This window comes from Rhinolophus sinicus, linkage group LG06, assembly GCF_036562045.2.
Source record: "Rhinolophus sinicus isolate RSC01 linkage group LG06, ASM3656204v1, whole genome shotgun sequence".
In the NCBI taxonomy this organism is placed as follows: Eukaryota; Metazoa; Chordata; class Mammalia; order Chiroptera; family Rhinolophidae; genus Rhinolophus; species Rhinolophus sinicus.
Window position 1 is genome coordinate 9,572,650 of NC_133756.1, and position 12,946 is coordinate 9,585,595.

General features: G+C 40.4%; 1 protein-coding gene across 4 annotated transcripts in view; it reads left to right on the forward strand.

Moving 5' to 3' along the window:
• AGO4 (argonaute RISC component 4) overlaps window positions 1-4,633 on the forward strand; it is a 31,406-nt gene extending 26,773 nt beyond the window's left edge. For all 4 annotated transcript variants that reach the window (XM_074334385.1, XM_074334386.1, XM_074334387.1 and 1 more), the window contains one exon: window positions 821-4,633. In XM_074334385.1, the coding sequence (XP_074190486.1) occupies window positions 821-929 (109 nt within the window). In that variant the 3' untranslated portion in view covers window positions 930-4,633. The remainder of the gene's footprint in view (window positions 1-820) is intronic.
• The last annotated feature ends 8,313 nt before the right edge of the window (window positions 4,634-12,946 follow it).

Below are 12,946 nucleotides of genomic sequence, written 5' to 3' on the forward strand. Positions count from 1 at the left end.
TGGTGATTTGCAGTTTACCAAGACCTTGACAGCCCATGGCACCCTTAAAAGGTATGTTCTGAAGTTGTTATTGTTATCCTAAAAGACTCAAGTTCAGAGGAGTTGTTACTTGTTCAAGGTCATGTAGCTGGTGAGGGAAAGACAAGAGGAAACTGGTGGCATTATAACATTTGCTGAGTTTCTATTACAGTCCTGCACTGTGCTAGGCACATAAATTCATTCATTCATTCAACAAATGGTTGTTGGAGCTATACTATGTGCCAAGCACTAGAGATTCAGTGGTGAGTAAGATACACAAAGTTGCTGCTTTCTTGGAATTTATGTCCCAGTGGGGAAATAAATAATTACCCAATTAATAATTTTAATTATGTTTCTTTCACATGAAAGAAAAGTAGAGGGTTCTGTGAAAGTATGTTCCAGGTATCTTTAACCTGAACTTTGGAGTCAGGGAAGATTTCTTTGGGGGAAATGGCATTTGACCAAAGCCTAAAGGAGAAGTAAGCAGTAACCAGACATAACAGCCAATGGCAGTCCTTACCAAGGCACCATTAAGGATTTGGGTTTTTGCAAACATTCTTTAATTATTACAACAGCCCACTGAGTATGTTGTGTTGCATTTCTCAGTTAAGCAAACTGATGTTTAGAGAGACATTACGAATTAGTCAAGGAACCACAGCTTGAACCTAAGATCTGGAATCCAGTACTATTCGTGCTATTTGGAACATATGAAGTTTGAAGCGGTCTTCTGTTACACCCAGCTTTTGTTTTGTTTTTGTTGTTTTTTTTGTTTGTTTGTTTTTTTGCTTTATTCTCTTCGCAGTGCGGAAGGCAGTCACGTGTCAGGACAAAGCAACGGCCGAGATCCTCAGGCCTTGGCTAAAGCCGTGCAGATCCACCATGATACCCAGCACACAATGTATTTTGCCTGAGAGTCTCAGAAGAACTCAACCAATTTGGCACCCCATGCAGCCTCCAAATGTTTCAAATGCCTCCTGCCTCTAGAGAGAGCCAAGTTGACTTCAGGTGGTCTTCTACCAGCAGCTCGGAATAGTTGCACTGAATATATACTTCGCAGCACTGTCTGATGCATCAACAAAATTGAGCCATTTTTTTTTAAAGTAATAGATACTCATAGATTGTCTTTTCTGATGCACTGGACTGAATTTTTACCTCAACGTGCAAAGGCTGATCAGCCTGAACTTTCTAAAGGACTTTACAAGAAAGGTTTCTATGGAATATTTTGCTAGCTGTGGTGTTCACCGCATCCCTCTAGTTTATAAGAGAAGATTATTCCTTTTTTTCTGTATTCATCACGTGGGATGTATGCATAAGTGGGAGAGAAAAACCAAACAATCTACTTCAGTTCAGCCTAACTATTTAATTGTGTGGGTCCATAGACTTTTTAATGGAGATTTCTGACTTCGCCACTGTAAATGCCTTTAATGAGCATTGATTTTGGAAAGTTTTACAGAGTTTTATTAGTTTTACTACTTTATCTTATTGATCTCTACGGACTTGTGCTAGTGCAAGTACAGGCTGCCAAGCAATTGCACTATATTTGGCTCCACATTCAAACAGGCAGTTCTCTTATTTGGGTGACTTTTGTGAATGTGTAACACAAGCAGATGTAATGCATTATCACAGTGACAGATAACACTGCCATGGTAAAAGTACTCCTGTTTCCCCCTCTTTGAAAAAAAAGAATTAACTGTTAGTATTTTTCAAAGTTTTCAAAAGTGCCCATTTTATGCTGCTGTGTGGTTTGTTAGACCTAAATGATTTTTAAACTTTTCTCATAGAAAGTTAACTTTGGCAATAAACATTTTTTAAGGTCCCTCCTCTTCCTCCCCCTGACAATGTAGTTTTCTAGATGAGATTTCGGTATGATTTTATCAGCTATTTCTTATAGACCATAATCTGGCAATTTCTGAAACAGTCAGAAAAGACATATATTTCCATGCCTTTTTAGAGAATTATTTTTTATCTGTTTTATAGTCACAGTTGGTGTCCTGTCACTTTGTTTTAAAATAAGCTAGAACCAGGATGCTATCCCTTACTGGACTGGCTTCGCCAATCCTTAAGGTACATTGAGTGATGCTGCAACTTGCAAAAATGTACCAGCATTTCAAACTTTTTTTTTTCCCTGGGAATCAAGGTTACTTACACAATTACTTGCAGTGTGAATTTTGTGCTTCTCTTTCAACCTGAAATGTACCTGGTGAGGTTTCCTTCCTTTTATTAAACTAAAACTGCATAGAAAGATTGATTTTTCATAATAGATTCTGGATCCTATTCACAGGGAGACTGAGTTCCTTTCTTGCCCAAACAAAGGAAGTTGATCTAAAGCAAGTGTCAGTTAAAGTGTAGGGGGAAATGTATTTTGTATGTAGTGTAGATAAGACTTTGTGAATGGACAACAGTTACATAGAGTCTTGGTAGTTCCAGCCAGTGTTGCCCAGCCCAAATGTCACTGACTTACAATTTTCTATCCTGGAACCTCAGGAGTAAGAGCTGGAAAAGGGGATAAAAGGTCCAGAGCCACACTCCACATGCATGAGGAAGGTGCTGGGTGAAGATACTCAGTGTGGTAAACCAATTATGCCACCTCTGTCGGGAAACACTGTCTGGATCTGATGGTGAAGGGTGTTTGCTTGAACTCATTAGCCGGTCCAAATCTTTTAAACTAGCCTTCTGAAAATCCCAGCAATATAAAGCCCTGTTTTTCTTGTCTTTTAAACAAGCTTGTAAATACACTGAAGTTTACATTTCCATGTGCTGTTGATCAGCGGCAGCACCAGTGTTTGCTGAGACTGGTCTCTGAGAGTTTTATAATGTATATCAAGCCCCTTAGCTCATTAAAATGAGTGCAGATGTCTTTATTCTCTACATACAGTGGGACGAAAGCAAGCTCTGTAATTGAGGCACAGCATAGTGAAGAGATGGCAGATGTTAACTTCTTAAATTTTTCCTTTTTTGCAAATACCTCACTTGGATACTACAAATCAGGACATGTTGGTGAGGGGCTGGCTGCTGCTTTTATTCACACTTGTTCAGGGAGAGCACAGAAAAAACCTTCAGCCTGGCTACCCTGGACCCAAGAGGAGGAGAAACAAGATCTTATAGGAGGACTCACTGGAGTCCAGGATGTGAAGAACTCTTGGTGGCTGGCTGGCTGGCTGGCTGGCTGGCCAGCGGGCACCACACCTGTACTTGAGTGCCTCGGGCTTGCTTGTTAATAATGCACAGAAGAAGGTCACTTCTCACCATCTCCTGGCATGAATGGAGCGGGGAGCAAGGCGGAGTGCCTGGAAGCCCTGATTCACTTGCCTGCAGTTGGGCTATATGCTCGACCTTGAACCGTACAATTTGTACATCCTCAGTCCTAGTACACTGGGGCAAATCAGTGTGGTGGTGGAGGAAAAGCCGGGAGGCCTATTTTTATAGGAAAACAGTACCTTTAAGGGTGCAATGCTGTCGTTTTGGACAAGAGGAAAGGAATACGGAAGAACTAGGATTATTGGAAAAAACTTGCCGAGGGGTGAATCTTCAAGAGGTAATCACTGCAGAATCAGAGTTGCAGCAATACTGTTGCAAGCAAGTCTGAATGCCTAGTTTTAATTGGGCTTGACACTTTGAACCCATAACCCTCTGGACTGACTGAATCGTTATGCATGTGTCAATCAATGGGAGGTGTGCATTCTCTAGAAGTAGGTTTAGGATGCTTGGTTTTTTTAAATGCAGCCTGTTTAGGCAGTGTCACGTAGTGTGAAAGATTTCAATGTAGCAATGCTAAAGTAACAAATTGGGGACAAGAAGCGGGGGCATTAAGAGAGTGGTGAAGATCTGACTGTTGAACCAGTTATGTTTTGTTGTTAGCTATTGAACCCTGGGCAATTTGTAAAGAGAAGTAGCCGGCTTAACGTAGCCAGCGGTTAAGGCACAACATATTCATTCTTACTGTAAATTCTATTTGCTGCTTCCAGAGGTGGTGATTTACAAGCAGACTTTCTATATGGTCTGTATTTTAGGATCTGGTGCCCAGCCTATATCAGAGCTTACCTACCTGGCTCAGCTACCTACCCTTCCTGTGGGAAAAGGGAATCACAAGGCTCACCCTCTCTACTCTGCCCCAGCGACCCTTAGTGGATGTGCTGTCAGATTTTCTTGCTCAATAGCAAGGTGGTAACTCTGCTTTCATTTTAAGAAAGTGGAGGCTGAGGGCATTGTATCAATATGACTTCAACTCCAAGGATTTTTCCTTGTAAAATTAAAGGGAAGATCTTGTTACTGATTAACCGTTTTCTTATCCCTTGCTATTGACATATTCATGCTCTTTCTATGTCTAGTGGATGAAAATGTTTGCATTTTTCATTTGACTGATGGTGTAATTTTTGTTTCTATATTGTTAAACCTGTAATGTTTTAAAATGCATTTTATTAAATTTGGACTGGATGTATGTCTCTAGCAATACGAGGTACTTTCTAAACTATTATGGGAGGGGTGGTATCCTCATGTTGAGATAAGATGATGGTTGTTTAAATTTTGCGATTTTTTTTTTTTTTTTTGGCCTGCAGGGATATTTTGTGTTCATGTGTCCAAAAAAGAATAAATTGGCATTCTTGTGCCAAAAGTTGTTTTTATTGTCAATTGTCTAATAAATATGGCATCTACTGCAATGGCAACACACTTGGTTGCTTTTTAAAAACAATTTCATCAATTTAAGAAATTTAAGAAAGAAGAACAGTGGGAAAATGCCATTTTTACTTCCGATGTCTCCCTATTTTTAGAAATTATTATTTGGGAATTTTAGAAGAGCTTCTCACAACATTTCACATATGAAAACTTTTACAAGATTCATCAGGGTTCTGGGTACAGCTTTTAATGGGAAGATCTATTTAAGTGATGTTTTGAGAAAAATCTCTGGTCTCCAGAGGGCAGTATGGCCACATACTTTATAAGACTGACTTCTCTAGAAGAGGTACTGACTAAATTCACCCATCCTGGGGCTATCCAATTTCATGTGTTTTAAAAAATTCTCATCAGCAAAGCCCTTTTGTTAACTTATGGCAAGATAATACAGGGATTTGCACAATATGGCCCTTACCCTCAGGGAATTTATAGTTCACTAGGGGAGCAAATCCTGTGTATAACTAGCTTTACTACAGATAATTGTTATTTCCATCAGCACAGTATCCCCCTCTCCATATTTATCTGTTGTCAAACGTTTATCATGAACCAAGTATAGGCCAAGCTCTGCCTAGGTGCTGGGAACATGGAAGGGTAAATTCTTCAAAGAGTTCATTCTAACATGGCATGGGGTGGGGAGGAGGAGGCAATGAGATTAATATTACCTAAGTGCCTAGTATATGCTAATCACTTTATATTGACATTTTTTAAAATTGGGGAATATTGGGAACCGTGCACTTCTCCAGGGCCCATCAGCTCCAAGTCGTTGTCCTTCAATCTAGTTGTGGAGGATGCATCCTCAGCGCCAAGTCCAGTTGCCGTTTTCGATCTTAGTTGTAGGGGGCGCAGCCCACCATCCCACACAGGAATTAAACCAGCAATCTTGTTAAGAGCTCATGCTCTAACCAACTGAGCCATCCGGCTGCCCCTCTGGAAGCTCAGTGGCAGCTCGTTGTCTTCAATCTAGTTATGGAGGGCACAGCTCACTGGCCCACGTGGGAATCGAAACAGCAACACCGTTGTTCAGAGCTTGCGCTTTAACCAACTGAGCCATCCGGGGGGCCCTATATTGACATTTTAAATCCCAGAAACAGTCCTTTGAGGATGGTAGTGGTATCCCCATTTTAAAGATGAGGAGTCCGCTTCAAAAAGGTTAAAGAACACTTAGTTACTGAGTGGCAAAACTAGAATTTGAATCCACACCTAACTTAATTATACCTACTATTGAATGTGAAATTATAGGAACTTAGAAAGGGAAACAACGGTTTTTGCCATGGGGAGTCAGGAAAGACTTCACAGTGATGGTGAGTTTTAGGATAGATCATGGAGCATTAACAGGAGTTTACCAGGTGGAGAAGGGGATTCTAGGCACACTGTCTTCTTATAGTAGATCATGGTAGCCATAATTTTCAGCTGCCCAAATGCTTTCTTTCCCTTACTCCTTCTTTGGGTGATAGAATTCCTTTCTTATGGGAACCCCATTATTTTACGTGTTTCAGTGAGTCCAGATGGCCTTCGCCCTACTTCATTCCCCATTATCTGTGTCCGTCATTGGATCAGTCACTGGGGGATGTGGCACACCAGCCAGAATGGCTCACGTGCCTACTCCTGGGGGTGAGAGTGACAGCAAGTAGGGAAGTCAGACTGATCAGCACTGTGACAAAGAGTGCACCTCATTTTTCGTTCCATCTCTTGGCTCTGATTTCCTCTCTATTGACTTTATTCTCCAGAAGCTGGTGGCCAATCTTTAAGGAGAAGAGGGACAAGCTAGCAACTGTGTTACAAATTGTTTGTACATCAGATGGAGAAACTAGCAACTGTATTACAAATTGTACATGTTGAACAAACATTTTTGGAGCTCCTATTTGTGTTTGGAATATTAAAGGTGAAAGGCACAAATTCTGGCCGTTGAAAGGTTCACTTGTAAACTTGGGGGCCACACATGTAACAAGGTGGCTTTGAGGGTTAAGTGTTATGAGAAATGTATACAGGGACTACTTAGAGACGTTCCTAACCCAGGCTGTGGAATCAAGGTAGGTTTCTTAGAGGAAGTGATGACTCAGAAAGAGCTGTCTTACCAAGAATAAATAAGAGTTTTATGAATGAACAAGGTAAAAGAAGGTACTCTGGAATTCTCATTATGTGGAAAGGCACAGAGGGGGGAAAAACAACCCAAAACATGATTTGTTTGAGTGAATTACAAGTAATATCAGTTCTCTTAGATGAGAAGGGGTGAGGGAGGAAGTGGAGTTGATAAGGTTGGACTACAGAGGCAAGCACAAGACTGAACTTGAATGGTATTCTAAGGAGTTCAGAGTTTATCCCGTAGTAGCAGAGGCATAGCAGAGTCCAACTTGTGTTAGTCATGCTGGCAGTAGTGCAGGGGTAGGTTGAAGCTGAAGTTCTGCTGAAGCGAAGTTAAGAGTTTTATTACGATAGCCCAAATGAAGGATGATGAGGCTTGAACGTGAGCAGTGATGGTACACTTGGCGAGAAGGAGCAAACACAAGAGACATTCAGAAAGTAGAAAAAGTAGAACTTGGTGAAAGTGGATATGGAGAGTGAGGGAAATGGAATAGACTCATTAGGAGGACTCCCAGATTTCTGGCTTGGGTAGCTGGGTAGGTGGTAGTGCCACTGAGAGACTCAACACAGGAAAAGCAGATTTGTGATTTGTGAGGAGGAGGAACGTGGTAAGTTCAGTTTTGAACAAACTGGATTGAGGGTGGTGCCTGTGGCCTGGCAAAAGAGATTGGAAGCCATCACCGTATAGGTGGTGATCAAAACCATATGTGTGCCCAGCCATTGTGAATAATATTGCTATGAACGTGAATGTGCGAGTATCTCTTTGAGACCCTGCTTTCCATTCTTGCTGTATACCCAGAAGTGGGATTGCTGGATCACATGGTAATCCTGTGTTTCATTTGTTGAGGTACCACTATATTGTTTTCCATAACAGCTTTACCATTTTACATTCCCACCAGTAGTGCACGAGGATTCCAATTTCTCAACATCCTTACTGAAGACGCTTATTATTTTCCGGTTTTTTGATAATAGCAATCCTCTCATTGTGGTTTTGACTTGTATTTTCCTAATGAGTAGTGATGTTGAGAATCTTTTGATGTATTTATTGTCCTTTTGTATATCGTCTTTGGAGAATGATCTAGTCTAGTCCTTTGCTCATTTTTGAATTGGGTCCTTTAATTTTTGAGGACAATTTTTTTTTTTTTTTAGAGATTTTATTGGGGAAGGGGAACAGGACTTTATTGGGGAACAGTGTGTACTTCCAGGACTTTTTTCAAGTCAAGTTGTTGTCCTTTCAGTCTTAGTTGTGGAGGGAGCAGCTCAGCTCCAGGTCCAGTTGCCGTTGCTAGTTGCAGGGGGCGCAGCCCACCATCCCTTGCGGGAATCAAGGGGTTGAGAACCCACTGGCCCACGTGGGACTCGAACTGGCAGCCTTCAGAGCTCCAACAGCCTGAGCCACCGGGCCGGCCCAGGACAATTTTGATAGGTAATATAGTTTGGTGGGTTTTATCTTTCAGCTGTGAAGATGTTATTCGATTGTCTTTCAGCTTCCATTGTTCTGTTGGGAATTCAGCCTACAGGTCCTTTGAAGAAGTGATGGTTTATTTTATGTGTCAACTTGATTGGATAGATAGCTGGTAAAACATTATTTCTGGGTGTGTCTTGAGGGTGTTTCTGGAAGAGATTAGCATTTGAATCTGAGCAGACTGAGTAAAGAGATCTGCCCTTACCAATGTAGGCAGGCATCATTCAATCCATTGAAGACCCAAATGGAACAAAAAGATGGAGGAAGGGTGAATTTCCTCTTTCTTCTTGATCCAAGACATCCTTTGGACATCAGAACTCCTGATTCTCAGGCCTTCAGACTCCAGGATTTAACACCAGTAGCCTCCTGGTTCTCAGGTATTTGGATTCAGACTGGCTCTCCCCGGCTTACAGATCGCAGAATGTTTGACTTTTTGGTTTCCATAACTGCATGAGCTCAATCCTATAATAAATTTCCTATTCTATTTTTTCCCCTTTCTATATATCCCATTGGTTCTGTTTCTGTGGAGAACCCTTTACAAATATGGAAGTTAACTGCCCTTTTTCCTTGGACTGCTTTTAGTATCTTCTCTTTATTTTTGATTTTCAACACTTTTACTATAATAAGCCTAGGCATCTTTGTATTTATCCCACTTAGGACTTTTTCTGATTCATCTTTGTGAAATCAGCACCCAGTGTCTGGCATGTAGTAACTGCTCTTTATTGTGTGTTAAACAAATGAAATCCATAATCTCCCAAAGATATTTAAAGAAGCAATGCCTAAATTCCCCTCCACCCTGAACTTTGCTCTCCCAGTGATGCATTCCGGTCTCTGTGATCTCTTTCCTTGACCCTGTTCTTGGCCCCTGGACTTGGTTAGCATTTGGACTTGGTTTCTCTCGTGTTTAATCCTGCTTTCTCCAACTGCTTTCACTTGGTTGCCCTCAGAGTCTCAGTGTCCCATGTAACATTAATGCCCCATCACCACCTGTGTATGTTGGGGGGGGGAGCAAGTCAGACGTTAGAAATAATAAAGAGTTTTAAAATCCTTATCCAAAAAGATATGAAACACAATAGCAATTCATTTTACATATTACCTTTCAATGAACACACATTTTTATGTAGTTGTAATCTTAATGTATATAGGACTTTGTATTCTATTATTTTATTAACTATTATGTAATAAACAGTTATCCTTTTTCAAGACTGAAGTCATTTTGTGATCATAATTCATTTGGCAAGCATTTATAGAATATCTACTGCTTGTTTGGTGTTGTATTAGGCAGTAAGGCTACAAACATAAATAAAGTATGGTTTTTCTTCATGTTTTTGAGACTCATGTTTAGAGGGAAGAGTAGGAGAAAGAGAAAGACTATAGTGACAAAGGAGAGCAGCTAAGTGTTGCCACACGCACCACAGGAAGTGCAAGCAGGGACACATGGGAGGGAATGTCAGGAAGTTGTCACGAAAGCTGGAAGCCTTGAGTTGAGTTTTGAAATATGAGTAGGTTTCACCAGTCAGAAGGAAATGTTGATGTTTTAAGGAGTTAATAAATCATACCCTCTTTCCCACATCAGTTCAGAACTAACTGAAAAATAGACATTGATATTAGACAGTTGAATGAAGAATAAGATGTCAGCTTTATTGCTGACAACACTTAGATGAGTGGACTTGCTTAGAAGGCAATGGGAGTGCTGACATTCTTCTTTATTTAACATGCTTGCCTTCCTAGTCATAGTAAGCACGGGACAACCTTGGTTTTCCACACAGGGAACTTACTTTTCTGAGTTTACTGATTAAGCACTTTTGAATGAAATTGAAAAATTTAAAAATCCCATTTAAATAGCATCAACAATATAAAATCCTAGGGATAAATTGGAAAAAAAGATGTGCAAGATATGTACATTGAAAACTAGAAACTGGGGTCGTTGGTTTGCTCCATGGTTAGAGTGCTGTGCTCATAACACCAAGGTCACCAGTTCGATTCCGACTTGGGCCAGTGAACTGCGCTCTTCACATCTAGATTGAAAACAGCTTAACATGGAGCTAATGGGTCCTGGAAAAACACACTGTTCCCCAATATTCCCCAGTTAAGCAACAACAACAAACTAGAAACCATTGCTGATAGAAATTAAAGAAGAATGACAAATGTAGAGATGCACTATGATCATGGATCAGAAAACTCAACAGTGTTAAGGTGTTATTTGTACCCAGAGTGATCTATAGATCTAACACAATCCCAAAAAAAACTCCATCAGGCTTCCTTTGGTAGAAATTTACAGCTGATTCTAAAATTTATATGGAAATGCAAAGGACATAGAATAGCCAAAAGCAACTTTGAAAAGAAAAACATAGTGGAAACATAGAAGAAAACATACACTACCTATGTAGGATAAATTCTAAGATGGCCCCATGACACCACCTCCTGGTGTTCAGGCCTTTGTATAAACCCCTCCCCTTGAGTGTGGACAGAATCTGTGACTTCTTTCTAACCAATGAAATATGGCAAAGGTGATTTTTATGATTACATTAAGTTGTATAAGAGTGTCTTGCTAGCAGACTCACTCTGAAGTCCTTCTCTCTGTCTCCCTTTGTCACTCTCCTCTTTGGTCATGTTGGGAATGCACAGGTGGCCAAGAATTGTAAAGGGCCTCTAGGACCTGAAGGTTGCTTCTAGCTCTAGCTGCCAGCCAACAAAAAAAACAGAAGCTTTTGGTTATACAGCTGCAGTGAACTGAATGCTGCTAACAAACGCAAGAGCTGGAAATTGGATTATTTCCTAGTCAAGCCTCCAGAGGAGAACTCAGCCTTGGCCTACACTTTGATTACAGCCTGTGAAATGCTATACAGAAGATCTAGCTAAACAATGCCCAGACTCTTGACCCACACAGACTGTGAGGTAATAAATGTGTGTTGTTTTAAGCCTCCACATTTGTGGAATTTGTTATGTAGCTATAAATAACTACTACACTATGTGATCTTAAAGCTTATTATAAAGCCACAATAATCAAGACATTGTGGTATTGGCATAGACAGATAGATATGTGGAACAGAATACAGAGTTCAGAAATAGACCCATATGTATACGGTGAATTGACTTTCAACACAAGTGCTAAGACAATTTAATGAGGGCAATCTTTTCAACAATTGAATCGCTTTGTTCCAAAAAACACAAAAACCTTGACCTTTACTTCTCACCATATACAAAAAAATAGCTCAAAATGGATCATAGACCTAAATGTAAAAACTAAAACTATAAAAGTTTTGGAAGAAAATCTTAGTGACCTTGAGTTTGGCAAAGTTTTTTAAAACTTAACACAAGCATCATCTACTATAAAAGAAAAAATATCAATAAATTGGATTTCATGAAAATTAAAATTTTTGCTCTTCAGAAGACACTGCTATGAAAATGAAAAGGCAAGCCATAACCTGAAAGAAAATATTTGCAAAACATATCCGACAAAAGACTTGTGTTGAGACTATATGAAGAATTCTTACCATTAAGTAAGACAAGCCAATTTAAAAATGGTTAAAACATTTGAACAGATACTTCACCTTAGAAAATATACAAATGGCAAAAAAGCACTTGAAAACATGCTGAACATAATTTGCCATTTGGAAAGTGTAAATTGAAACCACAATGAGATACCATCACACTCCCACTGGAAGACTAAAATTAAAAAGACTAGGATACCAAGAGTTCGGGAGGATGTGGAGCAACTGGAATTCTCATACACTTCTGGTGAGAATATAAAATTATGCAAGCAGAGTTTGGCTGCTTCTTAAAAATTCTTTAAGTTCTTCTTTAAAAGTTATGCACCAACCATAAGACCCAGCCATTCCACTCCTGGGTGTTTACCCAAGCAAATGTCTGAAAGACCTGAAGACAAATGCTCAGAGCAGTTTTATTTGTAATGGCCTCAAACTGAAGACAACCCACATGCCCATCCATCCACATGTGAATGAATAAACAAATGGTCACGTAGCCACGTAATGAAATGCTATCCAACATGAAAAAGCAATGAACTATAGATATACACAACAACAAATGAGTGAATCTCAGAATAATTTTGGTGAGTGAAGGAAGCAGTCAAAAAAATAATTTATTCTGGTTATATAAAATTCTGAAAACTGGAGACTTAGGGCAAATAGATCTGTGGTTGCCGGGGGTAAGGCAAAGGGACAATAGGCAGGAATACAAAGGGGCAGGAGGAAACTTTTGATGGTGATGGATATATTCATTATCATGACTGTGGTGATGACTTCACGAGAGTATATTTAGGTCAAAACTCAGCAGATTGCACACTTTAAATATGTGCAGTTTACTGAATGTCAATTAAACCTCAATTGAATTGCAGGGTTGGGGGGTGCGGTGGGAAGCACGAATGCAAGCTTTCTGCGGGCCTGAGGATCCGAAATCAGGGATGGAGGGAGGAGCTAGGTCACACATGCGCAGTCCTCCCTCCACGCTCACCAATCAGATCCCTGCTGAGCGGCCTGGAGTAGCTGCGAGCGGTAGGAAGACCTGAGAGGGCGCGGTGGTGAGAGGGAGGCCCACGTAGCAGGTGAGTCCGGGCTGCGTGAGGCTCTCTTAGAACTCAGTGGCCATTTATCCTGAGGGCACAAGGGAGGGACTGAAGGATTCTACAGTCAGGCAAGTAATTTGAACCAGTGTTCAGTTTGAAACAGTATTTTGAAGCTGTGTGGAAAA